At 47.1% G+C, this 27,281-nt stretch overlaps 1 protein-coding gene across 3 annotated transcripts in view; it reads right to left on the bottom strand.

Annotated features, from left to right (window-relative positions):
* Positions 1-7,717: 7,717 nt before the first annotated feature.
* The window catches only part of FAM219A (family with sequence similarity 219 member A), a 94,514-nt gene continuing 74,950 nt past the window's right edge, over positions 7,718-27,281 (bottom strand). For 2 of the 3 annotated variants that reach the window (XM_065860236.2, XM_065860238.2), the window contains exons 3-6: positions 15,035-15,137; positions 10,883-10,963; positions 10,486-10,540; positions 7,718-9,354 (exon numbers count right to left, since the gene is read on the bottom strand). In XM_065860236.2, the coding sequence (XP_065716308.1) occupies positions 9,196-9,354; positions 10,486-10,540; positions 10,883-10,963; positions 15,035-15,137 (398 nt within the window). In that variant the 3' untranslated portion in view covers positions 7,718-9,195. The remainder of the gene's footprint in view (positions 9,355-10,485; positions 10,541-10,882; positions 10,964-15,034; positions 15,138-27,281) is intronic. The other variant, XM_065860237.2, reaches the window with a different exon arrangement.

The raw sequence follows: 27,281 nt of genomic DNA, 5'->3' as shown, positions 1-27,281 counted from the left end.
TTCTGCTTATGTTGCTGTTGGGAGGAAAGGCACAGCCGAGCTGCAGGGGCTGGGTCAAGCCTGTGCATCTTCCTACCGCCTTGGGGAAGAAACCGTCCCAAATGCTGGCTGTCCTGTGCCATACAGCACAGCTCCACACCAGCTTCTGCTGGGCCCAGGCGGGATGGCACTGACCATGGCGTTGGGGCTGGTACCTCCAGCATCTGCAGTCGCTGGAGGCTCCAAAGAGGCGCTGCAGCTCGTACCCTCTCACCCCGGTTCGCTCCAATGAGAAAGGCTGGCAGGCTGGTTTTCATACGTATGCTTTTTAATATCATTAATTTTGTTACACTACACACAACCAGTAACAATGATAAATACTGCAATGGAAATGTTAAAAAAAAATTATACACGTTTCATGTTTTTTTTTTCCAAAAAAACCGCACATTTATAAAATAAATTAATGCATAAAATTGATGGTAGAAAAAAGAAAACCCAAAACAAACCACGACACAACTGATCTGTTTAAGGCAATACGCTACGCAGATGGGAACAGAAGTACGACAGTGTGCTACATGTTCTGAACGGGAAAAAAAGAAAGGAAAACCCATATGAGATGTAGAGTGATGCTTTGGGAGTGAAAAATCTCCCCAAACCAGGTAATAAAACCAATGGCCAAGTTAAGTGCAGCATTAATACACTCTGCATGTCAAATGATTAGCAGGTTCCTAACATGGACTAAAGTCAAGCTACAACAAATTTATGTTCCTAATTAAAAGGTTATTCAGGTCAAACCCTACATTTAATTCTACTTTGCATTTGGCTGTTTCAGCTATGTTTCACTATATGCAAGGACAGCCAGAAACTCATCTCCTGCTCTTGAGATTAACGCAAAGGTCGGGAGGTCTCTCCTCCTGAAATAAATTTCAATTAAATACATCCAAAAATGATCTCGCTTTTGGTGACTCCCAAATGCCTCCCGTCACCCCCTTCCCTGGGGCGTCGGGCACCGCATGGGGGAAGGAGACCTGGGAAACATTTTCTTGGGTTGAGGTTTTTTCCAAGCTGAGGACACGAAATGGAAGTGCGGATTTGATCTGGGCTCGGAGGAGTGCTGTTTCCCTGCCTGCCAGAAATGTCTATCTGGAGCCAGCTGAAAGCACTTTCCCAGATGGGGGAAACCCAGCCTGTATCCAGGCTCTGGGTACAGCCATGGCGTTTGCTATTAAGGTCAGTGCAAAGCTCCTTACCTGCCCAGATAGCAAATTATCCCCAATTATTAATGCAGCCCAGAACTTGGCCACTGGAAGGTGGACAATTATCATAATGCCAAAAATATCCCCCTCTCCCTCCAAAAAGAAAAGGGACAGCAGCCACTTTCTGCCAGCTTCTCCCCATGGATCCCCATCAGCTGCCACCTATGCAAGATCGGCAGTGCCACGTCTCACCAGCATTGACCCAGCACGTTCCCAGTAAGGTGCATGTCTGCAAGGTGCTGCCAGGGGGCAAAGAAGCTTCTTGGGACATGGCTGGAGCCTCCTGTACTACCCTGCTAGAGTGCACATGGAGGAAGCTATGGTACACAAGGAAAGAAACCCAAGCGGAATTACTAACAATGAAGACCTGTGATGGGCAACAACCGTCCGGATTGCCTTGGGTTCAGGTGGGAGAGGGAGATGATGAACTGGGCTGAGTCACTTTGGTGCAACTGCCTCTGATGCTCATCACCAGTGCATGGGGTGGGGGCGAGGAAAGACGATGGCTGCTTTGAGAAAAGAGGAGCGGCAGGAGGACTTGTGCGATATAACAAGGCTTGCGATTCTATGACAAACCACTGGACACGGATACCAAAGTTTACCTGTGACAACTAGCTATCCTATCATCCCTGCTGCTTTTCCCCCTTCCTGGTCTGATTCTTGTTCAGTCTGAGAAGCCGTGGGTGTTGGATACGATGGTCAGCGCTGACTCTCCCACCCCAGTCTCTGGACAGCGCTCACGGTGACTCAGCCACAGGATGTACAACGAGGTCTGGAAGCCGCATGTTAGGCACAACCAGCTCAGCATGCAAGTGGCACGTGCTTTCAGACCCTTCAGAAAGCTACCAATGGTGGCTCACTTTCTTCTTATTAAAGTTCAATAGCCTTTGTGGAAGGAGCAAAAATGGTTAAAAATGTGCAAAAAAAGGGGGGGGACCCTCCCCAACCTTCTGAATTTTCTCCCTTGCAAAGACTTCATCCTCTACAAGAACCTTTCTCCCTGCAGAACTACATCCCTACCAGTGTGTCTGACAGTGCCCTGCCCCAGTGTAGACATCCCACCAGCATTGCTGCTGTGGATCTCCAGCCCCCACTGGGAGCAATGGGCTGTCAGACCTGGGACCTGGTGCTTGGGTCCCAAGAGGGGAGCCCAGGAGGGTGAAGGTGGCCTAGGCTCGGCTTGCTGGCTCACACCAAGGTTTTACAGCAGTCTGGTGAACCCTCAGCCCCACAGCCTTCAGGTGGGGGAAGAGAAATCCCAGCTGCTCTCTGGCTCACCTGCCACCACTGTTGCTGGATCTCCCGCTGGTCTGACGTTTGGCTTGGGTTTGTCTCAGGACAGAAGCAGCTACAAGCTGAACCCAGCTGCTACTGCAGCTTTTCCATGCAAAGAAATCTGTGAGCTGGGAGTGGAGAGGAAACTGCTGAAACTCAGAAGGGCTGTTGCGAAGCGAGCTTGTCCAAGTTTTCCAGCTCTCCTGATGTGTCTGTATTACATGTCCCAATAAATAAACTTTGTGTCTCCCAAGTGACGCAGGCTCAAGGGAGGTGGGTAGCAAAAGGAGTCACAGCTTTTTTTCGGGGTGCAGAAGCAAGAGGGCAGTCCAGATGGAGAGTGGGGCCTCCCAGTGAGCTCACCTGGAGCAGCTGGATGGGCAACGACAGGAGAAATGCTGCTCTGGGAGGGAAAACATCTCAGCAGGTAAGAGGACTTATCTCAGCATGGCCTTTCAGTGCCATTTTCTTTTCCTGGTGCCTACTGTGCTTGTTTCCAGTGACACGTCTGAGACGGTCACGTTTTAATGAGGTTTCTTTTGTACCTTCCACTCAGCAATGCAATCCCACCACCTCTGTCACCATTTGTTACTATGGAAATGGCTCCACGAACCAGGCACAATCAGCAAGACGTGCTCCTTCCAGAAACAAATCCATCTTTTGCTGGTGCAGCTTTTTACAGAAAGAGAAAGGCTTGGAGCCACCACCAGTGGCAAGTGTGTCTGGGAATGGAAGAGCTGCTTGCCAGAGGCGCCAGGGGAAGCTGCAACCTGTTCTGCCACTGTCTGTGCTGCCTGTGACATGGCCGGCGGCACAGCCGCGTGGGCCACGGTGCTCTGCCCCATGGGATCTTCACTAGCCCTCAACCTTTGCTGCCCCAGCAAGCTGTCAGAGCAGTGCTCAGCCTGGCAGCATTTAGCTGCTGTGATCCTGGCACTGCCACCAGTGTCAAGGGAGGCAAAGGAGGGGATGTAGCTGTAATTTTCTGGAAGCAATGCAGCAGCTCAGCTGCATTATACAGAGAGTTAAAATAAGGACAGCAGCCTTTGTGAGAAACCCACATTAATCTTCTGTAGGTAATCCCAGGTCACAACCTCTTCCTCTACACTAAATTGCTAGCCCTTCTGCTTCAAAGCTTGTGTGGTGGTCTTGTCTGATGAGATGTGGTTCAAGGTTTGGAGCAATGCCTCTCACAGAAAAGCTGTGAAAGGAAGTGACATGGATGCAATGTTCTCCTACAAGTGAAAAGCACATTAACATGAAGACCTTCCCATGCCTTCTCCTTAGGTACAACCCAGTCCAGCAGGCTTGCCCTGTGGCACTGCCCATCTGTGCAGATGTTTGAGATGTGACAAGTACAAATAGAAGGGTGATGTGAGGAGTCAGGTCTGAAGACTAGTAGAATTCAAAGCCAGGGCATATTCACGGTGGCACGTGCAGCCAAGTGACAAGGTCTACTTTATTCTCGCAAGAGTGGCTATAATCTGTGTGCGTTTGAATGGAGAATGGAAAAGCAAAGGAAGCGCCTAGGCAAAAGTGCCATTTTATACCTTCAAATCATTAAGTGGATGCTAAGAATACATAACTGTCATGGGAATATCCCAAATGACCCAGTGGTCTCTTCTTTCCCATCAGCACTCACTGTTTCAGTTGCACTCCTAAGTTCCTTAACGCACTAGCAGGGGATGGTGCTGTTGGGCCACCAAATCTTCCTACACGTTCCCTACCGCAGTACGCAGATCGAGAAGCCAGCTGTGTAAGAGCCAGCTGTCAAATAACCAGGAAACATCCGCATCAAACATTTTCCCCCAAAGTTGTTTAATCTCTCTACTAACCTCCATCCTGCAGCCTTCTGGCACATGCAGGCAACATCAGAAGCTGGTAAGCAGAGGGAAAGCAGAGTAGTACTTTGAAAATATGCATATAATCTCTATAGTATGCTTTTGCATCTTGCTTGCAGAGCTACCCTATCAACGGTGACCACCACACTGCTGGCAACATCTGCGCAGGGTGGTGGTAGCACCTTGGGAAACCAGGTTTCTCCCCTGTGCTGCAGAAGGGAATGGACATCGAGAGGGGATGTGACATGGCTGGGGTTACATCAAATATGTACCACGTGCCAACAGCAGCAAGGGACGCCAGACCGCATTTCTGTGCTCTAACAGCGCAGCAGACTCTCTGCAGCAGTAGAGCTGCAGCTGCCAGCTCAGGGACACAGTGTTTCTGGTGTGAGCGCCGGAAAGCGAGCTTTGCTCCCTGCTGGTATCAGCACTGCACTGGGACAGATTAACTCGGACAACTGGGATTTGCCCTAGGCCAAAACAGCACTCGGCAACCTTTCTAGTTCCTGCTTGTTTTCCTTTTTCTGTTGTTCCATCTGGTGCCCAGCTGGGTCCTTCCTTTCTTCAAAAGCATCTTCATGTTTCTCTTGAGTCACAGACAGGGCGCTGTACTTTTCAAGCCCCCTGCATGCTGTTATGCAGCTCACAGACCAGCCTGAGGACAGACTCTGCACGGAGGGGAAAGGATTCTGCTCAGGATTGCAGAGCAATGTGTCAGCCAGCACACAGCTGAGCAGAGCGGGTGCCTCCTCTGGGAAAGGAGCTAGAGAGACAACCCAAAAGCAGCTGAGTCCATCCTGTCCATCGGGAAGTGACCTGAAGTCCCTTTTGAAGTCCATGCAGCAGACCTGGCCACCTGCTTTTGCAGTGGTAAGGTATCTGCAGGTAAGACAGCCAGAACAGCATAACAGACCCAACAGCCAAGTGTACATGTTGGGGGCAGACACGCAGCAACGTCAGATATGATCCAGCGGTTCTTCCAAGGGTTGGCTTCAAGATATGTCCAATAAGACATCAAATTAGCCTTCAGGATGGTTGCCAGGACATCAGTCTTCTTTCAGCCAAAGTTTATTGTTATATAACCACCAGAAAAGCAGACTAGATGATGCTATCTAAAGACTTTCCTCAACACTAGGAGGATACTCCTCCTCACACAGACATCTGGAAATGGGAAGTCTGCAGATTGGAGAGACAGAGTTGAGTGCTGAGACCCTGGAGTTCAAAGCCAGCTCACACTAAGGGTGAAATTAACACGTGATAAAAGGGCTTGCTTAAACTCAAGTGATTTGGTGACTAAAATTACATAAAATCCTAACCCAGTCTGGCTTTAGGAGGCATCAAACGCAAGTTCCATTGTGGAGGCAGCAGCAACAATATCCTGTTTGCATGATAATTCAGATGGATAAATCTAAATGCAGCCTTTCATGCTCCATGGTGCTCTTCCTCTTGGTATCCTGTACAACTGTGAACTGAAAATGGGGCCTGAGAAGACAATCTGGTTTGGTGCAAAGACTGGAGGAACACTTCGCTTTCCTGCATGCAATCTGCATTTAGGAGAGTGCCCGGCAGCTCTGCAGATTCAAGGGCTTTATAATGCTGCAACAGAGAGTCAGGATCTGTTCTCTTTGCTTTTGCCTTCTCCAGGACATGGTGGCAGAGACTGGTCAAAGGAGAGCAGCACCAGAGTGGTCACATATCTATACATCTTCCTGGGAAGTCACCACAGCGTAACCTCCAACAAGGGCACAAGGAAAACCTGGCTGAAGCAAAGGTCTGAACACAAAACCAGACAGGGAGAGCCAGCCCAGTCTGTGGTTCATACATACTGATGGGCTGTCCACCATATTCCATAATGAGCCAACAAACATGCCCTATAGTCATCACCTGTTTAAGGGGTTGCAGTTCAGAAGGGTTAAGTGTTAAATTTTTTACGATAGCCACATGTGAATTGCCTTAATCCATTCAGCCTTCCTGATAATGACCCTACACAGGTAACTACTTTCCCCCACCCTTTCTACTTTATCCCCCTAATAAAATATATGAACACAAAGCATAGAGAGGAGAAGCCAAAAAATTGCCATTTTATGGTCCTGTACTGTCATGCCAAAGGAGCTATTTGTGCAACCAGCTCCTTCTGTGCGCAGGAAAAACACTCTGATTGTGCTTCAGTCCATATGGAGGAAGCACTGGGTGTAACATTTAAATTAATCTCCCTCCCTCTTCAGAGGCTGTGCAAGAAGCAGATGCACATCGCACAATGCAGAGGGCTGAGGGCAGTTGCAGGGTTGAGGAATGCCTCAACGTGGCAGGCAAAAAACAGGAACAAGGGCAATAAAAGGACTGGGTCATGGTGCCATGGGACAGTGGTTGTTGGGCAAGGTCTGTTGTTCAGAAGGAGGCGTTAACCCTGAGAGATTGAGTCAGCAAGCCTCATTCTGTCTTAGACCGAATATGTTGGCAGCATGATGGGTACGTGTGGGACCTCCATGGCTGACCATGTAACCAGAAGCCTCGTTGCTCTAGCAGGCACACTGAGACACTCCGAGCTCCTGAGCAAGGGCTGTGGGAAAGGCTGAGCGTGTGCAGCCTGGCTGGAAGGCACAGAGACTGACGCAGGAGGATAAACGTGACAAAGACATTGCATGGTACCAATGCTGAACTGCAAAGTCCCTCTTTAGAAGAGTAAAGATTTAAAGAGATTTCGCCACGTCCTATAGGATTTGGTGTGACCATGGTGTTTCTGTCAGGCTTTGACTACAATCCCCATTAAAAAAAAGGATCCTTAAGGAATGTTTTTTTCTCTTTTATCTTTACTCTCTACACAGCATTGTTAGCATCCTTCCTCCACCTCCGGCCAACTTGCTAACCTCAACCTGAGATAGTGCTGGAGAGAAAAGCAGGCACATGAAAGAAGAAGTGAAGAATTGGACACCTGGTGCTTTGGACATATTTCCCCTTAGCACTACCAGGCGGTGAGAAAGAGAGAGGAATTGAGTTAAAGAACACTCTTCCTAGAGGAGCTGGCAAGTTAATCAGAACAGCTCCATGAGCAGGCAGGGGTGCTCAGTAAGCAGCACCGCTCAGCCCTGTTTCTCTGGCCTGAAGCCATGGTGGCAGGACCCTGTTTTAGGGAGGGGGGCAAACACAGCTTTAACAGTTGTCCACACCAGCCAGTGAATAATAAAGCCCAGGAATCTTGTGTGCTTGCTCTTTTCTCATGTTGTGGATGGTATCATGCAGTTCAAAACTGCACAGAGTGAAACCCCAAGATGTCAAACAAATCATCTCCCAGTCACGAAGTGGACTGGGACTTAGCTCACCTTAGCTCACCTCATGCAGTTTTCAAGTGGGGGATCAGTCTGTCGGAGTGAAGCTCAGGCTCTGTTTTGTGACTCAGGAATTCTGAGGGGAAGCTCAGAATCGCCCTCATGTTCTCCCTTCCCTGGCTATAAAGCAAGTGATTGCACAAGGCAGGTGGTCCTTCTTGGCAGGGCAGGGAAACACAGAACTGCCTGTGGCAAAAGATTTCAAGAAAAGTGCAAACCCGTGTCCTGAATCCTGCGTATACTAAAGCCAGCAGTGTAAGACTGGCCAGGGAGAGGCCATGTTTCCTAATTCCAGAAAAGATTCTGCATTGAAAAGAATCTTCTGGTGAACTGGAAATTCAATCCAGCAACCTAATGTAACACCAAGTTTCCTGACTATTCCAGCATGAAACAGACACAATTGCTCTTGACATGGGACAGCTCTAACACAGACCAAGCCTGGTTCACAAGTGGGCAGAGATGGGATGAACAGTAGTTTCCTCTCATGTTTTTATTTTAGCTGAAGCTGTTCATGATCCTGCTGTTGCTGAAAACTCCCCTGAAGTCTGACACCACCACACAGATGCCTTGAGGATTAACAAATCTGTCCCACAGGCACCAAGAGATACAGTGTCAAGAGAACATCAACATTAAAGCACTGTGAAAACACGCTCTCTTCAATTAGCTTTTCCAGCATTGGCCTTCAGACTGCACAGCTATAGTCCTGTCTTGTGCAGGATTCATTTTTTTCTTAGTTGAACAAAATTTGAGGTTGTTGGAAGGAGATGGGTCCCACAGGAATAAAGTATAGGCTGAAGTCAATATACATGACTGGACTGAACTCAGGAATACGGTACTCTCAGTAAAGGACTGAATCCCTGAAGAGCATGGATGGATTGCAGATCCAATCTGATGTGTTTGGTGATAACTTAATGTGGAACTAAGGGTAGATTGCATTGGCTATGTGACACGACAGCTCTAGCTAGTACTGACTCACAGTGAAACGCCACCTGTCTGTCCTCTTTGCAAGTGAATGAATTGTGGCTAGTCCTGGCTCACCTTGCCAAAAGAAAGGATGCCCTGCTCCGTTCCCATTCCTGTGCCCCAGTTATGGTATCATTTTGGTTATGCAAATGAAACAGGTTTAGTGAATAAATTAAGAATTGACCTCCTCTCACTGGTAAAACCCCCTGACACCTCAGACTCACGCCTGGTCTTGCAGATGGATTGGTTTTGGCGGAACAGGCACCTTAAAAAACATCCCCAGTGCCTACACAAACCAAGGAGGTATCTCTGTACCTCTCTGCAATTCGCTCTCCAGACCAGACAGCTCTGCCAGGCACTGCCTGGCACTTACAGCAACTTCTCTTTCGTTTAACCATAGTTTAAAATAACTTATCAACCAATCATAAAATGAATTTTTTGGTTTCTCCTGGCTCCATGAACACAAAGAGGTGCACGTCCTACCATAGGAGGAAGCAATGGCTGTTAAGTTTTACAGTTATAGTGGAAAGCACTGATCACAGCCTGCTGGCCTCACTACTGGATGTGACAGGCGGTGGAGGAGGTGGCTTGGCAACACATGCAGGTAGGGTTGACTGATTTTGGGGGGATTAGGTCAAGGTCCTCATCATCTGGGATCTCATCTAACCGGTACCCATCCTTGAGCAGCTGGATGTTCAAGTCTTGGTTGATCTGCTACAGACAAAGAGACAAACAGTCAAACACATGACACTTCTTCCTTCTGACGGTCAGAAGATGAAGGAGATCCCTTATTCTGGAATATGTTTGCCCATCACTAGCAGCAGCCCCACCAATGAAAGGGTCCCGGTTTTTGACCACAGGTGAGGGCTGCCTTCTGTTGTTCCAGTGTCTTTGAGAATATCTAGGGTGAGATATTCCAGAGTAACAAGTTGATACACTGTTTTCTTCTGGAATAATCTTTCCATGAACATAAGCCCTCATTTAAAGTAATGTAATAATGATGATAATAAACCACAGGCAGCTGGGCAGTCCCTCCTCTCAGTCTGGGCCACACCATAGCAGTTGAAAGGTGGTAAAGCCTCTTGGCTTTTTGTAATCTCCGATTCAAGTGCTATCTAACTAGATTTGGGTGAACAACACTTCATCATGGCCCAGAGACGGCCCAGCTGGTTTGATCTGGTCCCTGCTCTTGGCCATTTCTCTGTATTTCAGAGGTATTTTGCTCAGAAAGGGATACAAGGAGAAAGAGTTCCCAGCAGCTTGTGTGTAGAACTAATTCCGGAGAGAGCTTGGGAATACATTCAGAAACAATTAACAAGCCTGAGCTTCCTGCCTTTTCTCTTTGAAAGGGCAAGAGTTCATATCTGCAGGTCCTCCCTGGAATTTTTGCCTGCTCCAAGTAAACACGCACGGGGTAACCCTGACCCTGTTAAGAACTGGAAAACACAGGACACTCTCAGACCCTTTATTTGTGTCCTTGGCAAGCATACGGTTGCTGAGCTGTGTGACAGAGAAGCGGATGCTTTGGCACCTAATGGGCTAACATTGAAGGACTGAGCAGAACTAGGAAAATTTTGAGTGAAGCAAAAGGTAGCTGTGAAAACAGCTGATGGGCAGATCTGTGTCTGTGCCATGGCAAGTGTGGGGATGGAGCCAATTGGATCACCGGGGAAGAAAGAAACATGACTCAGTTTCTGACATGGCCCTTTTCAGGCTCACAGAGTCTACACCACTGGTAAATTCCTTGTATAGCCCTTTCTGGCAGCACAAGGCCACTCTAAGCTGTTTCTGGCCATTCTACTATTAGCACTTGTGGGAGGGATGGCAGGAATGAGTATAACTCACCTCAGCTGATGAGTATCCCGAGGATGAGTATCTGGACATATCAAAGTCATCATCGCTGCAGGGAAGGACAAGATACAGCAAAGAAGGAAATGGTTAGAGAGACCTGTATTCCCTGGTCAGCCCTATCTTTCTCATGCCATGAAGCTGTACTTTAGGCACAGAGAAGTTACATCAAGGGAGTCTGGAGAGCAACTTTCATCTGTGACCCTCAGACCTTTTCATCCAAGTGCTCCTTACTCACATCTCTTCCTACTTGTTTACACACACAAAGCAGTCACAGCATATGCTGAAGGACACGGCAAGGAGGAGTGTGAGTGTTCTGAGTCAGCTCAGTGCTGCACTCTGGCATGAAAACTGACTTGCACCACAACGTATATCTTATTATAATTTTGCATACCTGTCCGTATCCAGGGCTACCAGTGGCTTTTCGTCTGGACTCTGGTCTAATGACGAATAGCCCTTATTGGGAACGACGAGCCTGAAATAATCAAATGTTGTCTGTTAACCACACAGTGAAGCTCAGTAACACACAGAGTCTAGGGCAAAGCAATACAGTAGTTAGACTTTCCCCATTTCACTTCCTTGCAAGTCCTCCCTTCTCGGTGAAGACATTTAAATAGGTGCAATTCAGAGGAGACAGGCTGTTTCTCTGGGTAGCTTACAGCAGTTTCACAGGGATCATTGGACATGCCCTGGAAACACGCTCCTCCCTGGAAGAAAAAACAGTTGGGACACTCCATGCTTCATTCTGGTGAACCTGTTTGGCTAGCACTACTTGTCATATCAGATGGTCATTTTTGTCTTGCCTTTTTTTCCTGGCCGTGAGTACATGACACTGGAAATCCGTAAACAGGAGAAGGCAGCTAGGGGAAGGCAGAGGCTCAGTGCTCCTACTATTTTACTATTGGAAATGAGGGATGTGGTCCTTCTGCTTTGAGTTCCTACCCAGACCGTCCTCCTCTAACGCAACACTTTTGAAGTCTCAGTCCTAAATTTAGTAATATGAGAAATATGAGCTGCTGGATGCAGCATAAGAGCCCAGTCAGACTAGCACTTTCAAAATTTCATTACTTTATAATGACTTTCACTTCATCAGAAGTGTTACAAAGGCTGATGATGACTTTGCACCTCTAATTGCCTGATAGCGTTTGTGAAATGCAATACAGGCTTCAGAACTTCTAGTATAAAGGAAAATGCGTTAATACAATGGTAGTTCACAACCGCATTCTTTAATCCACAAAACTGCACAAAGACTTTGGTTCATATTTAAGATCAACCAAATGAAGCAAATGGAATAAAGTTTTATGTTCAGCAGGTGGGAACCATGAGAGTGATGAAAATGTCCTCGTTCAGTGGGTTGACTCAGGTTTTCTCCCAAATGAAGAACTTGTCTTTAACAACACGTGATGCACAATGATCCTTCACTAGGAGTTTGGGAAATCTAAATCTAAATATGATAATCCTTCTCATCCATGCTCAAACTGTTCTCTAACTACCTGAGATGTTTTTCTGCTTCTGCTCAGAAAATTTCATGAAGCCATTACAATTTTAGCAAGACAAAGGCCTGCCAGGCACTGAAGGTGGACAGGCTCATGGAGAGTAAAATGCATCAAATATTATCACAAAGCAGATATACACGTTCATGACTAGTTGTATTTTCTTACTGTGTCCACTGAAATGCAAGATTAAAGAAACTAATTCAAAAACTGATGCAGAATTTCCAACCTGCTGCACCAGGAGACTGGAGAAAATTGGATCCACTTGCAGAATTGCATACCCCTTCTCATAGCGCTGGGACAGTCCTTCTGCTTCTAAAACATGTAGGAAGGAAGCTGAGAAGTGAAGATGCCTGGAACTGAAGCTGTGATCTGGCAGCAGCAGCTGGCCCATACAGATGTTAGAAGCACTGACTTCCACACTCGCTCTCCAGTTTCCAAGGCACTGCTCCATATATACTCACTGATGGTTGTTAGTATATAATGAGTGAAGAAAGCACTGTCAGGGGACCTAGGAGAAGAACCCTGTGTGGTGCTATTTACTAAGTCTTTCCCTCTCATTCTAACTGTCCTTATTTTTGCTTGTCACTGTGTTTGGAACAAAGCCGGGCAGTAGTCATAGCTGCATTCATCCACAGCTGTCCCAGTATGAGCTTCTTGTCTTGGTGTTTTTGCCCACATAACATGAAATATGTTATGACACGAATCTGAGTTTAGGCTGTCCTCAGAGTGGACTGCAACATCTGGCTGTGCTCAAGTGGTGCAGACGGTGTTGTGGGCTCTGCCTGTGCTCATGGCAAGTCTGCCAGCATCACCCCAACCTTACAGTTTATTTGCTCTGAGAGAGACTGAGCATGTTATGGATCCAAGGTCCTTTCACCTCTAATGCTGGCTGTGCCTCTGCCCCAGGAGAAGACAGAATGGTGAATGCAACCCGGTACTAGAGGCTGTATGTCAGAAATTTGTGCAGATAATACAGAAGAACAGGAAGCCTTGGGGAAGGAGTGGGAGGTGGAGTAGAGACTAGGACAGGCAACGTAGCTTTCCGGAATAGAAGCAAAACATATTTGATGAGAATAGCAGAATTGTTAAAAAGGGGGAAATGGCTTTAGCTTATTCTCCTTCTGGGGAAACCAGAGCAAGCCAAGAGTTTAGAATTAAACTATAACCTGGACATTCTGCAGCATATCTCACTGGAGTATCTCCCATTATACTGCACCCCTTATATCGTGAAAACCAGCGGCTTGAACAGGCTGGTGGCATTTCTGTCTTCCTGGTGTTCCCCTGTCTGTAGCAAGACATACCAAACCATTCTGAGGTATTACCAGGGCTGTGCTTGTGGTGTAGCTTGGTTTTCAGAACACCAAGGGAGCTGGAGGATGAAGGGACTTGGGCCAGCAACACCCTGTGCCAGGCACCTCCCAGCCATATGGGAACAACAGAGCCTGGCTACATCTGCTACTAAAGCAAAGGCTGCAAACCTCTGTTTTGCAGATCCCAAGGGATGCTTCCAAAAACTGTGTGAAAAGTAACTAAGAAAAGCAAGTCTGCTGCCAGAAGTCTTTCCTTGGCTGTGAAGGGGTGTGTGTGCCCTCTAAGCGGTGCTTGGGTGTCACAAATGGAATGAAACTGAGCTGGCTGTTCAAAAGCTTTTGTCAATAGGTGTCACTGCTCTGCTCTTCCCTGCTCAAATCACTCTTTTTTCCATTGGCAGTTCAGAAACAGCCATCTCATTGAGCAGAAGTCACTAATTTTACAGGTAGGCACATGTACTTATCTCATCTTCCCTACCATCTTCCTCTGCTAATTTCAGTGCTTCTATATCTCTCATGCAGCAACTCTGCTACCACTGCCCTTGGGAAGCTAGCATGCAGCCTATTGCCGAAAGAAACCAAGTCTTTCTAGCTTGTATTTGGAACAGAAGGAGGAACAGTGGGCATGGAATACCCAGCTGAGAGCATATGATGAAATTCCTGCTGCCACAAAGGGCTTGATTCCTCTATATGGTCTCAGCAACCAAACACAGAGCAGGGAGCAATGCAGTGTTTTCCACCAACATCACAGGGTCTCACAAATAAAAATTGAATAAGTCCTGGCATGAGTTGTGACTACTATTTTGGTTTTTGGGAATTCATGTGAACAAGGAACCTCATCTGTAGGATGTGTTGTATACAGAGAGGCTCTGACTAGCAGCTCCCGTTCTACTTAATTTATGGTAATCCATGCAACTTTCTCACTCATCAGTAAACACCCAGCATTTACGCTGATTCTCCTGTCATTCAAGTTAGGTCCTCCACTAAAAACTGCCACCTGTTGAGTAGCATGCAAAGTGTGCAACCCCGTGGGCTCAGGGGGGTTCCTGCCTCCAGAATGCAGGTACGTAATACACTGGTATGCTGAACCTTGCATGGAGAAAAAAAGAAATACCCTAAAAGAAAATATTCATCTAGCAATGTCTTTGTTTACAGTGGTTTCTAGCACCGTCTGATACTGTCATACAGAGATGTGCCAAATCAGCTCAAGCAAAGAATGACCATGCTGTTCGAAGTGTGGAGGAGGTGTAAAGCAAAGCACACCAAGATGGGTTATTTACAAGCCCTCATTAAGTCAATCAGTACAGGGAAGGGGTCATCATCAAAAATGAGCAGGGAAACGACTGAGATGAAAGCAGCCAAGGCAGAACTAAGCTCTAAACCAGTTTGTTACATGAAACATCTCGTACCTCTCCCACTGGCAGGATTATGTGTTACATGAGGCTAGCCATAATCTGCAAGGCAGCCATATCAAACCCCTGATTTAAACCAGGCTGGGCTGCCTCTGCCTCCTGCAGGCTGCACTGCCACGGGTCCTGGGCTCAGCTGTCCCTGCATCTCCCCCGGGAATAGGATGTGACACAGCAGAGCGTTTGGGTCTGCCAGCTCCAAGAAGGGCCATCACTGCTCTCGCAGCGTGTCTGGCAGTAGGCGAATGGCAATGAACATCATCCTTGTCCAGCCTAAGGCCGTTAGAGATAGAAGCTTACAGCACCCCTGAGTGCTTTTCCAGTTCTTTACCTTGTTCGTGCCATCACGTTGTTCTTCTTGGGCTGCTGATTAACTGGGCTTCCCATGTTGCCGTTCTTCAGGGAGCCCTTCCGAGCCAGCTCCCTCTGCTTCTCTGCATATGGGAGACAAAGGGGAAAAGCAAAATCAGAGCAACAGCCTGTCAGGCCACCACACAGCTAGAGAAACACAGATATAGTAGCAGCAAACAGCATAGCAGAACTAATAGCCAAGGACATGAGCTTTTCATTTCACAGAATCACAGCATGGTTGTGGTTGGAAGGGACCTCTGGAGATCATCCAGTCCAACCCACCTGCTAAAGCAGGTTCACCAGAGCAGATCACAAAGGAATGTGTCCAGGTGGGTTTGAATGTCTCCAGAGAAGGAGACTCCACAGCCTCTCTGGGCAGCCTGGTCCAGGGCTCTGGCACCCTCAGAGTAAAAAAGTTTCTCCTCATATTCAGATGGAACCTCCTGCACTTCAGTTTGTGCCCATTGCCCCTCATCCTGTTGTTGAGCACAACTGAAAAGGGTCTGGTCCCATCCTCTTGACACGCACCCTTGAGATATTGATCAGCATTGATAAAATCCCCTCTCAGCCTTCTCTTCAACCTGGCTGTGCAAAGGCCAGATGAGCTGCGTCCCACTGCCTCCAAAATCACCAGGGGCTAAAACTAACATACCTTGCCTCACAGCAGCTTGTTGACAATGCCACATTAAGATGGTCACAGAGTCTTTGGACAGAAACCCAGCTGGGACAAAGAAGGGTGAGAGACATCGTCTCTTATCTGCACCTGGTTGCTGCATGGACCCTAGGACTCTGCTGGGCTTTGTCCTTCTGCCTTTTCTCCTTCTGCCTTTTCTCCTCCTACTGAGGCTGCAGCTGAGAAGACTAATGGGGCCAGAAAAGCGTTTGGATCAAAGCAGCACCACCATTTGGTGTTAGTCCAGCCTAGCTTGAGACCAGGCATGAGTTATTACTGTTTCCCTAGATGATAACACACCAGACTAACACAGCCTACAGCAGAAAGTGTTGCTGCCTTCCCTGTCTCTCCTCCTGGAAACCTGTGATGTCCCTCACGTCTCTTTCTCTTTTATCTCACATCAATTCTTGGGGGCCTGCTTTCTTTACTAAAAAAAAATAAAGTGAAACACTTTGCAGTTGCATTTTTAAACAGCACATTGTTTGCTTAAATTTTCAGAGCATGTTCTATTCACTGCTGGAATCAACTTTAAAATGTGGACAGCACATCAAGCTTTCTTCATGTATTCAGTGCAAGAGAGGATTTAAATTAGCTCATCATTTAGGAGGGACTATTTCTCTTAATAACTTCTCACCACAGGATCATAACTAGAATACAAGTCCAAAATCTAAGCCTTCTGCAGGTATGCGATGTCTGTGCTGTATCAATACATCCCTGCCTCCAGCAGGGACTGGAGCCCATGTGTGATGATTATCATATAAACTGATACTCAGCTTTCTGATTCAAATGCCTTCCTTGTTTGCTTTGGGAAATCATTTGGGCTGACTTCCCAAGCAGCTGCAAAAGTTGAGCTAACTACCCCAGTCTCACCGTGCAATGCCAGGCAAGGCTGGTAGGGAAAAGCCGAGTGTGGGGCCAGTAAGGAAAGAAAGGGTCTGGTTAAAAACATTATCCAGAGTGTGAGAAAATGTTGGAAACTATTTTTCTGCCATGCTTGAATAATAGGGATTTACCAGGCGGCTGGCTGGGGAACATGAATAGTGAATTTGTTTTGCTTCTGCTTCCCCTGCAGTGTGAAATGTGCTGGTATATTTTTTTCCTCTGCAGATTTTATTCCCCTTGGAGAGAAAAGTACCTTCTCCTACTTGTGGTGGGAAGGTGGTGTGTGTACCAGGGTGTGCACAGTGAGCCAAATCTGTCCTTTCCACACAGGTAAGAGCAGGTGGACACATCACAGAATCACAGAATGTCAGGGATTGGAAGGGACCTCGAAAGCTCATCCAGTCCAATCCCCCTGCAGGAGCAGGAACACCCAGATGAGGTTACACAGAAGGTGTCCAGGCGGGTTTGAATGTCTGCAGAGAAGGAGACTCCACAACCTCCCTGGGCAGCCTGGGCCAGTGTCTGGCACCCTCACCATGAAGTTTCTTCTCAAGTTTAAGTGGAACCTCTTGTGTTTCAGTTTCAACCCATTACCCCTTGTCCTGTCACTGGTTGTCACCAAGAAGAGCCTGGCTCCATCCTCCTGACACTCACTCTTAATATATCTGTAAACATTAATAAGGTCACCCCTCAGTCTCCTCTTCTCCAAGTTGAAGAGCCCCAGCTCCCTCAGCCTTTCCTCATAAGAGAGATGCTTCACTCCCTTCATCATCTTTGTTGCCCTGCACTGGACTCTCTCCAGCAGTTCCCTGTCCTTCTGGAACTGAGAGCCCAGAACTGGACACAATATTCCAGATGTGGTCTCACCAGGGCAGAGTAGAGGGGAAGGGAGAACCTCTCTGACCTACTAACCCACCCCGCTTCTAATACACCCCAGGTACCATTGGCCTTCCTGGCCACAAGGGCACAGTGCTGTCCCCAGGACCCCCAGGTCCCTTTCCCCTACACTGCTCTCTAACAGGTCATTCCCCAACTTATACTGGCACCTGGGGTTGTTCCTACCCAGATGCGAGAATCTACACTTTCCTTTGTTATATTTCATTAAATTTTTCCCTGCCAACCCTCCAGCCTGTCCAGGGCTGCCTTTTCTGAGGGGCAAATAAGCAGTAGAGATGCCCAGAGATCATGATGATGAGAGTGGCTGAGGAACCTGCAGAGAAGAGAACATACTCACCCAAACCATGCCCAGCTCTGCTCCTGCCGACAGCAGAGGTGAATAAATGCTCACTGAACTTGGCAGGAAAGGGATAGGATTAATAATTCTCCCTGGCATGAGCAACACTGAGACTGATAAAGGATCCAGGTCAAAACCTTAAATCAGAGTAATTTCTCAGGACTGAAACTTGCAAATGCATTGGTTGTCTGTCTCTAGAACAAAAGGCTGGTATTTTGCAGGCCACGTGAATTTTGCTATTCAGGCACAGTGGGGTTTTATGGAGGCAAATATTTACAACCCTAAATACAAACCAACTTCCGCCCATCTACACCAGAAGCTTCAGTGTTGACCACAAGCCCACAGCGCTGACACAAGCTGCCAATGCTTTAAGAGGCTGTATAATTCACAAAAGGCACCTGACTCTAACAAAGTTACAGGTCTCTTTTTCTCTCAAGACAGTTAAGGTCTGCCTGAGACTTTTAAATGGACCACAGCCCCTGCTTGCCATTGATTTCTTGGTACAAGCACTAAATGCTCCTCTCCAGTTCAGATAACTCGCTCAGCTGACTAATCTGGCCCCTCGCCAAGTGTCTTTTTCCTCCAGTAGGTCTCTCCATGACTATTTTTATGCTATTACTGAATACTATTGCAATGTGTGGGTCTGAATGATACAAGATTTCTTATTTAATCCCTTCTTTCACTTATTTAGTGGCTTGGAGGGAACCTTCCCAAAGCAATGCAAGCGCAGTAGGAACACACATCCTGGCGTCCCCAGGTACATTTCTTAAGCACGAACCAACAGTTCATCCCCATTTTAGATCCTATGAGACCCTGGTGACCAAAACACAATGGCTAGCAGGGGGAATGGGAAGTCTACCCCATCCCAGTGTGTTAGCACAAGCTCCTGGAAGGTGGTGGAGAGGTGTATAAGTTATGTTAGTCTTTGAGGCAAGGAAATGCACTATGTGAGTTTTACAAGTATGAACTACTGCTACTACCACCATCATCCAAAGGAGCTGTTTGGGTGCCTATCTTCTGAAGTAATCCTGGGTTATCAATTCCAGCCTCACACACCAACCATCGGGTCCACCAGAATGGAGGAAGGAGGTTTCCACTGCCCATTTTCTGCTCAGTGCTTCCTCACGGCACAGCAGGTGGATTTTGTGAATCCCATTTCTAGATAGTGAGCTCTTTTCCAGGCTTCCAGCTCTCTTGGTTGTGTTCCCCAGATGTTTCTCTGAAGGCCAGGGCCCCAGATTCTAAGTAGCTATGCTATTCTAGAAATGTGACTGATCCAGGTCTCTGGATGGGAGCACGGCAGCACATAGGCCTGGCTTGTCCTCAGCACCTGGCAGCTTCTGGTGCTGGCTATGAAAAGGCTCCCAGAACTGCCTGTGCTGCCTGCAGCGTTCCAGCATGTGCAATGAACTTACAGGACGGCAATGCAGCTTGGTGGAAAAGCGATGCTGGCCCTACAAAACTGTCTAATTCTGGGCAACTCGTGGGCACCAGAAGAATGAGGAAGGGTTAGCAGGCACTCCTGTCAAATATAGAGAAAACGAGACGTGCAAGAACAAATAAAAAAAAAAAAGAAGGCTGAGATTTCCAGCCACTGGTTATTTCATGTCTGATAAGGTTGCTGTTGGATGATCAATGAAAAGCTAATACGGCAGAGCTACAAGGTGAAATAGAGACTTGGAGATGGGGAAGCCAGAAAGAAACAAAGCTGCTCTCCAAGTACTTCAGATAAATCACTAATTACTGGCAGTGTAAGAGCAGTGTAACAGCAGAGCTTCAACGGTGCTCTTTACAGGGCATTTGCAAGTATTTAAAACAAGTAATTTAGCTTTTGTTTCACTTGGCTGCTGTACTTTTTACCATTGTACCTAGAGAAATACTTGCACTGGAGGTTTGTTACCCTCCTTCCCACACAGTGTTTATGGGTGATCGAGCACACTGAGTACAAGTGTGATGGTTTGTAGAGACAACAGGTGACCATTAGCAATACCAGCAGGGAGGGATGGCGTCAAGCAAATCCACGATCCTGCGGGCTTTTCACTAATTTTTCAGGCACAGACTTCCTTGAAGAAGCAGGATAGAGCAGAGGAGACTGGGAGGGCATGAAGCAGCCTCCATGTGCCTTTGATATTAAGAAGTATGCTTAATTAGGAGCCCGAAGATCGTCTCTGATCATTAGCAGGGTGGCGGTGTTGGGTAATCTACCTGGCTCTGGGCTTGAGTGGAGCCGAGCAGGATTAGCTTCTGTTTCAGCGGAGAGCTTGGAGGACACAGACAGCTGTGCCATCAATGTGACACTCTAGGGAGTTTGCCTGGAATTTGGCTCTCCACCAGTTACACTTCAGCTAATATTGGACATTTAGTCAGAAAGGGAACATGTGGAGAGGTATGTGTGTGCATTCGTGTGTGTATTTGAGGAGGGGGTCGAGGATCCTGCTGATACCACTGTACTGTTCTGAATAGCATGTGGGACAGCTTTCCATCTGGACCTGCCAACCACCACATCACATCTCACCCTTCCTTTCTTAATCATCTTTGTGGCCTGGCGATGTCACTGCTTCTCAGAGCCACTGTGCTTGACTACACGCATCCCCCTCATCTGGGGCAGCCTGATGGGTGTAAATGCCGCTCAGTGACAGACGAGGCTGATTTGCTTCCTTTGCACTGTGTGTCGGGAGCACGCAGATGCCGACGGCTCTGGACTCCTTGCTGAAGCTGCTGACCGAACCTCACTAATTCAACTGGTTGTGAACCTGCCTGACCAGGAGAATATGGAGCTTCCTGCTATGGGGACAGTGCGGTGTGGGACCATGGGATCTGCTGCAGTGGGAAGACAAAGAGAAATTAATCTGGTGTGACAGAGCTGTATTTTTCCATTTTCAAGATCTATGAGATGAGTTTTTGGGATGTACTTGCCTCTCTGTATCCCACTGCCAGCTGAACTGTTCAGCAGCTGAGGACTGCAGTGATTCCCTGATGAATTCTACCTCTCAAGCAAGCCGAGAATTTAAATTACACAGTCAATACAATTAATCTTTTTGTTCAGATCCCACTGAATGATCAACAGAGTTGTAAGCAAAGAGAGGGAGAAAGAACGAAGTGCTGCCTACAACTTCTACTTCAAGTCCAAGTCCTCATTTCAACTCACGTGCATCATTTAGCTCGGGGACATTAGCATGCATCTGGTTAACACTGAAACCCTCAATATCTTTCACCTCTGACAGAGAGTATTTGTCAGTGAGGACTGTGTCACTCCTTGGAGAGATTTCAAGGTATGAACATTAATAGGGGCTTTGCCTGCAGGCTGTATAGAAAGGGAGGAATCAGAATGCTGTGTGCAGGACCATGCTGATGCCAGAGAGGACTGAGTTCCCTGGGGAGATTTGGAGAGCGTAAGTGAGCATGCAGGCAGCATTAGCACAGCTGACGGTTGTGGCTCCCTGCACTGGAAAAAAGGCAAAATAAAAGCAATTTTTACTGAACAGGGGTAGCAGAAACAAAAAGGATCTATCTGCAGCCAGCCCCCTGCTCTGAATACAGGGATTACGGTTTCAAGCTGATACGTGCTGGGCATCAGTGTTGATTATTCAGGACAGGTCACCTGAATCAGGATTGTTTCACCCAGCTTCAGAAAAGACTACTCAGATAAACAAGTGTCAGACAGGTAAGTCATCCAACTACCAACTTGGGCAAGCCGTGCAAGACATAGTATTTTCAGCTGAAGAATGTTATTTTTGCTGACCCAGGCAAACTTGGGAAAATTAGCGAACTACATCTAATTGTGAGAACTGGCTAGCAAGAGCAGGCCTATAAATCTGTCTTCCAGGGTCCCTCTTGGACCAGGCTTTAAGCACCCAAATAGCTGCATTTCATTAATGTTCTGCTGATCTGGCGGCTGCTCTGCCCCTTTGGCATGGCTGAGAGCTGGCACAAACACAGATGGGCTTTGAGTGGTTTTAAGCTCCCTTCAGCTCCCAGGAAGGCTTCACCAAAGAAAGAACTGGTAAATGACCTAGGCAGTACAAAGGCGATGTTTGCATCGCTTATCCAAGGATGCAGCTCCTAACTTAACTTCTCGAACAGGAGCTGCTGCAACAAGCAGTCAGTGCATCGTGTACACAGCCACGCAGGGCTCGTTCTGGGGTGACACTGGCTGCACAAGTGACAGAGACATTTCTGGTGGTCTGCCCGATGCTACTGTTTGTGTTTTCCTTCAGAAGTGAAGAGTGACACTACTCCCTAGCACAGAGGAATGGTAATGCCTTAGCACAGGTAAATGAGGGCTCTGATCTTGATCAAAGGTATCCTCTACTTACACCACAAGCATCTCCAAAAGTGGCTTTACATTCCAGCAGCATGTCCCCACCCCCTAGACACACTTTGCCAGCCACAAAGCTCATTTATCTGACCCTCATGTGATCGTAGGAAGGAGTATCGTCTCTATTTATATCCACTATTGGGCTTTGACATCTAGCAGAGCAGGGCATCCAGTGCAATTAGCCATCCAGCACAGAAAATATTACAGCTGTACACTTCAGGGAAAAAAAAAATCACTATTTTGAACACAGAGTGTTTTACCTCTTCATGGCATGACATAACCGCAAATCATCTTTGTAAAACAGTCAGTTGTATTTTACTGCTGGGAGAAACTACTTAACTGGTTTACTTCGAAGCCACACAGAGCATCTGTGGCAGCAGAGGAGCAGAGAACCGGGGTTGCCAGCTCCCAGTCCTCTGCCCGAGCTCTCTCTGCAGCCATTTTATTTGAACAGGTTGTGACGGTGGAGCAGCAGGCAGCAATTCATCTCTGTTCATCTCTGAACATCTCTCTGTGCTGATTTCAAAGGCATGCGTTGCCGTAGTTCCCTGCTCAAAAGGGTATTTCATTGTGAGTCAGCCCATGCTTTTTTCACTTAATTTTTAAGGACTGAAACTTCTATTTGTAATGGTTGCAAAACGCTGCATATAAATATTTCATTCATCATTGTAAAAACTGGAACATATGAACAGCATCAGTTTTGTTTAAATGTATTTTTCTGTATCTTTCACATGTACTTTCAGAAAGGGATTTATTTAGTATTTTCATGTACTTTTGAAATATTTTTTTTTCCTGAGAGAAGAACAACGTCAGGTATCTGGAGAAGCATTTCCACCCTGACAAGCCCAGCTAAAAAGTTTCAGTTTATAAACTGAGCTCTAAAAAATTTAATCCGTAAAACTGAGCTACTTTATCCTTTAACATATTGTAAAAGGGCAGGGAGAAATACGTTATTTCACCAGAACTTCTGAAAATGCTCACTCAACATTTCTACTTAACTGAACATTTGCTGTATGTTGCAGCAGACAAAAAAGATGGAGGCTGTTAAGTGCAATTCAACTCTCTTCACTTAAATAACTCTCTTCATGTAAAGCATCACTTACGCTAAAGGTATAATCTGCCAGATAAACAGAGTTACTATTAGTGCCCATATCACATTTATTATGCGTCCTGATGGTCTGTGAAGAAGTATTAAGGTCACTGATGCATGTAGTAAGTGTGACGCATATATAGGAGAGTAACAGTACAAACTAGTTTGGCTGAATACTCACAGCCTTTGGTTACATGTGAGATCAACATAGTCCGTATTTTTATAGAAAACACTTCAATAGAGTCTGATATAGGTAGGCTTAAACTGCATACACAGTTAATCAAATGCCCATGCTTGCACAAGTCTAAAATAACATACTGGTCCATGGCAGGGAGCAGATTTTTATGGCCTATATAACACACAGACCTAACTTATTTTTAACATGTTGTAATTGGGAAAGCTTTCACTGGCTGGCAGATACCGCTGCTTGGAATGACTTGGTGAGTTCTCACCTAGTAGCCAAAACAAATAAGGACAGAAGCACTAATGCTGCGGGCAGCGTGCGAGCTCCAGCACCCTGCCTGGGGCTTTTCCTGCAGCTGACAGTCCCAGCCCTATTTCTGGCTTTGACTCAGCAGCAAAACGTCACATATTGGATCCATTCTGCTTTATTATCCGCTGCACTGGGTTTCTACAACCCTACGCATTTAAAACAAAATTTTTAATCTAATAAAATGAAAGCAGATGGAGAAAAGCAACCAGGCTGGTTAACAGGCTGAATGGATGGATACTCCTCACCCCATCATGCTTCGAGAAATCCCTACTTTAGAGTTTGATACCCACTGTTTTATTTCCTGGAAAAGGGAAAGAAAGAGCGTTACTAACTTATCATGTCGCCCTCCAAATACCCTGCTCCCCAGAAGAGCATTGTTTCCTAGATGAATTGCCTGTTTTCCATGAATCTCTACAGGAGAACAGGATGTGTACAGCCCAGGGTGCCTCTTCCTGCTATTCGGTTTATCAGCCCCAGCCCTGGGTACCTGGATCCGCAGCATCTTGGCTGCAGAGCCGCGGCACACAGCAAATCTGCTCCCTGGCAGGATTACTGACCTGATCTCCCCCTCCAGCGAGGCTGCCATTGTCTGGAAATTAGACAAAGAGCCTTAAAGCTCAATTAGTTATTTAATAAGTTTATGATTAACTAATCTGCTGATTAAGCTTTCGTTAATTAGGTTGGCAGGAATTCTGTTTCAGATGGATACTGGGCCCTGATTTAATACATTACCTCTTGGAGCATGGTCAGGGGTCTCCGTGTGAGCCCTTGTGTGCGGGATGCCCCCACACTTCTCTCTCCTGCAGCAGAAGTACCTGCAAAAGCTGTCTGGGTGGCACCTGGGGGTGCTGCCAGATCACTGGGGCATGGTGGCCCCTGGGGACATCGCGACGTTGCAGCCCAGGTGCTGTTACACCTGGTGCAGCTGAAAGACTCCAGTTCGTCTCCTCTGAAGCCTCTCCAGACGATGCGGAAAGCGGCAGGCAGGGTTTATCTAGGGCAGCTGCAGACCTCGCCAGTACCGCTTCAAAGAGCCTACCCTGTCATTTTGATATCCATGCTGCTCTCGTCTGGATTCGGGTGGCCCACCCCAGGGAGGAGCAGAAACTCTTTTCCTCTTTCTCTTTGCAAAGAGCTTAGAGAAAGCTCTCGGCTTCGTCTCTGCGTCTCTGGCTTTGTCCTTTGCCACATGCTCTGAAGGATGGGGCTCAGGGGGTGCTGTGATCCGGTTCTTGCAGGGTGCCTCGCCAGAAGGGGAAGAATGCTGCCACCTTCCTCCTCCAGCTCGGACCCTGCTTCGGCAGAGAAATCAGAACTCGGTTCAGGGATTAATCCCAAGCTAACATAAATGATTAATCCTCTTCCCATCCTCAAGGGATCCCCTGTCTCCTTTCTCAGGCAGAGCTGCTATGTGGCAGCACCAGGCAGTAAGGGATGGTGGAGGTAGGTGGATGGTGGGTTACAACTGCCAGATACTTTATGTTCCTCAATGTTCTCCTCCTTCCAGGGTGCACGGTTGAGGGTTTGGCAGCCACCTTTTCCTTCCACCTCTCAAAGAATCTGATGTAAAAACACATCTGTGCCTCAAATGGCAGAGGGAAGGAGGGCTGGCCAGAGAAAGCCTATGTTCCTGCTCAAAGCACGGAGAAAGGGGCTTGAAAAACACAATGAAAGGGGCTTTCTGGGTCCCAGGTTGCTGGCTGCAGCTGCTTTGAGTGCTGCAGGAGGGAAAGAAGTGCTGGAGGATGAGAGATATCACCCCAAACCACAGAGCCCTGCAGCTGGAAATCAGACACACACACTGCTGAGCTGAAGCCTCTGTCAAAGGACCGGCAGTTCTGGTGTCAGGGAGAGCTCAAAGGGACGATTGGAAAGCGGAAAACAGCAGTAACATACAGGTTAAGGTAATGGCAGTTCTTAATATACAACTCCGATGCCAATGAAACATGGTTTGGTAGTTTACTGCTGATGTATGTTACATCATTGCTACCCTTTGTTGGGACAGTGTGATGATCAGATGCGGTTTGCTAACATGAGCTGTCACTGCCCTCCCAGCACTACTCACTGCTGGGCCACAGGCAGCCCAAATGGAGAGAGAACGGGTGCTAAAGCGCTGCTGGCCTGAGCAAGGTTTAACAATGCCTTAGGGGGGACTGTAAAATTAAGTCTGGGAGAAGGGGAAGCAGGTATAACCTAGATTCTGAGCGTCAGAGGCTGTGCCTCGCTCCACACATTACTACCTTTCCTGCAAAGACTCAGGCTTTTTCATCTTGCTGCAGCTGAAGGCCTGATGAGACAACACTGATTGGCAAATAGCCCACCTCCACAAACATCAGCAGGGGAGGTTTCCAGCTGCCTCCCTGCTCTCGACATCCTACCCGTAAATGAGATCGCTGGCAACGCTGCAGCTGCCGAGTCCCCCCTATCTGACCCAACTCTCCTAAATGACCCAGTGAAGCAGAAATTCTGGCAGATCAACATTTTTATCTCCTTCCTTGATGGCCAGCTGTATGCACTGAAAGGAGGAAAAAATCCCAGGAGGAGAGGAGGAAAATCAACACAAGAATTATCACAATTTCTGTGCCGCTTGTATGCCTGGGCCAGGCTTGTGTTGGGCCACAGTGCATGCATGTTCAGCTTTGCTTGGCACACACACATTTTAGAGCTAAAATCACCAACTCTATACAAACATACAGTTTATTGTTGTATATTAATAGTTAGTTGCATGTTTGGCTGCCTGACTGGAGCTGGAGGCGAGATGAGAGGAAAGCAAGGCTTTATTGCAATAGTACTAAGGAACTAGTGAGTGTGTATAGAAGATATGTAGTTCCTTGCCTGAGGAAATTAAGACAGAAAACAGACTGTGCATAAGGAGTACAGGCAGCTAAATGGTAGGTTTTGCAGTGATGTACAGTTCCTCTTGGTTCCAACTTCAATTTGAATTATCTTTCAATAATTAAGATTTACAACAGGCCTTAACTTGTATACAGCACAGCAAAAGCAGGTTGAATTTAGTGATGAAAATGTGGAGTGAGGAGGGTCAGCTTTTTTTCCCTGACAAAAACTTCGGCAGAGTCTGTGATAACTCCAGATCCTCTCAAAGCACTTCATAAGAGATAACCTGCCTGTCCTTCAGCCAGGTGGTGCTGCTGGGCAGAGGGGAAGGGAAGGGGAGCCAGCAGTGGGGGGATGCTGGCTGGGTACCACACATCTGCCGATGGAGTGGGCAAGCAGGATGTCCAAGGAACAAAGAGCAGGGGGGGTTTATCTTAAGGCAAAGTGGGATTTCATAGAGCCTTTACAGACATACATGCTTGCTCTGCTTTTTCTCCTTGCTACGCGTTTTGTAAATAAGTTAATTTTTCTGTTTATAATCTGTTTTGAATCAAGAACACAGATTTCCATTGCCAACTAACTGCATGCAGTGCTAGTAGTATCAACTGTCCTCTTTTTTGCCTCACTATTTCTCTCCATACAAGCACCAGCAACTTTTAAACCATACTGTATCTCAAATTACACCAGGGATAGAAAATAAGG

Source organism: Patagioenas fasciata, chromosome Z (assembly GCF_037038585.1).
Source record: "Patagioenas fasciata isolate bPatFas1 chromosome Z, bPatFas1.hap1, whole genome shotgun sequence".
Classification (NCBI taxonomy): Eukaryota; Metazoa; Chordata; class Aves; order Columbiformes; family Columbidae; genus Patagioenas; species Patagioenas fasciata.
Note: the sequence above shows the minus strand (reverse complement) of the source record. Positions and strands in the feature narration are given on the sequence as shown.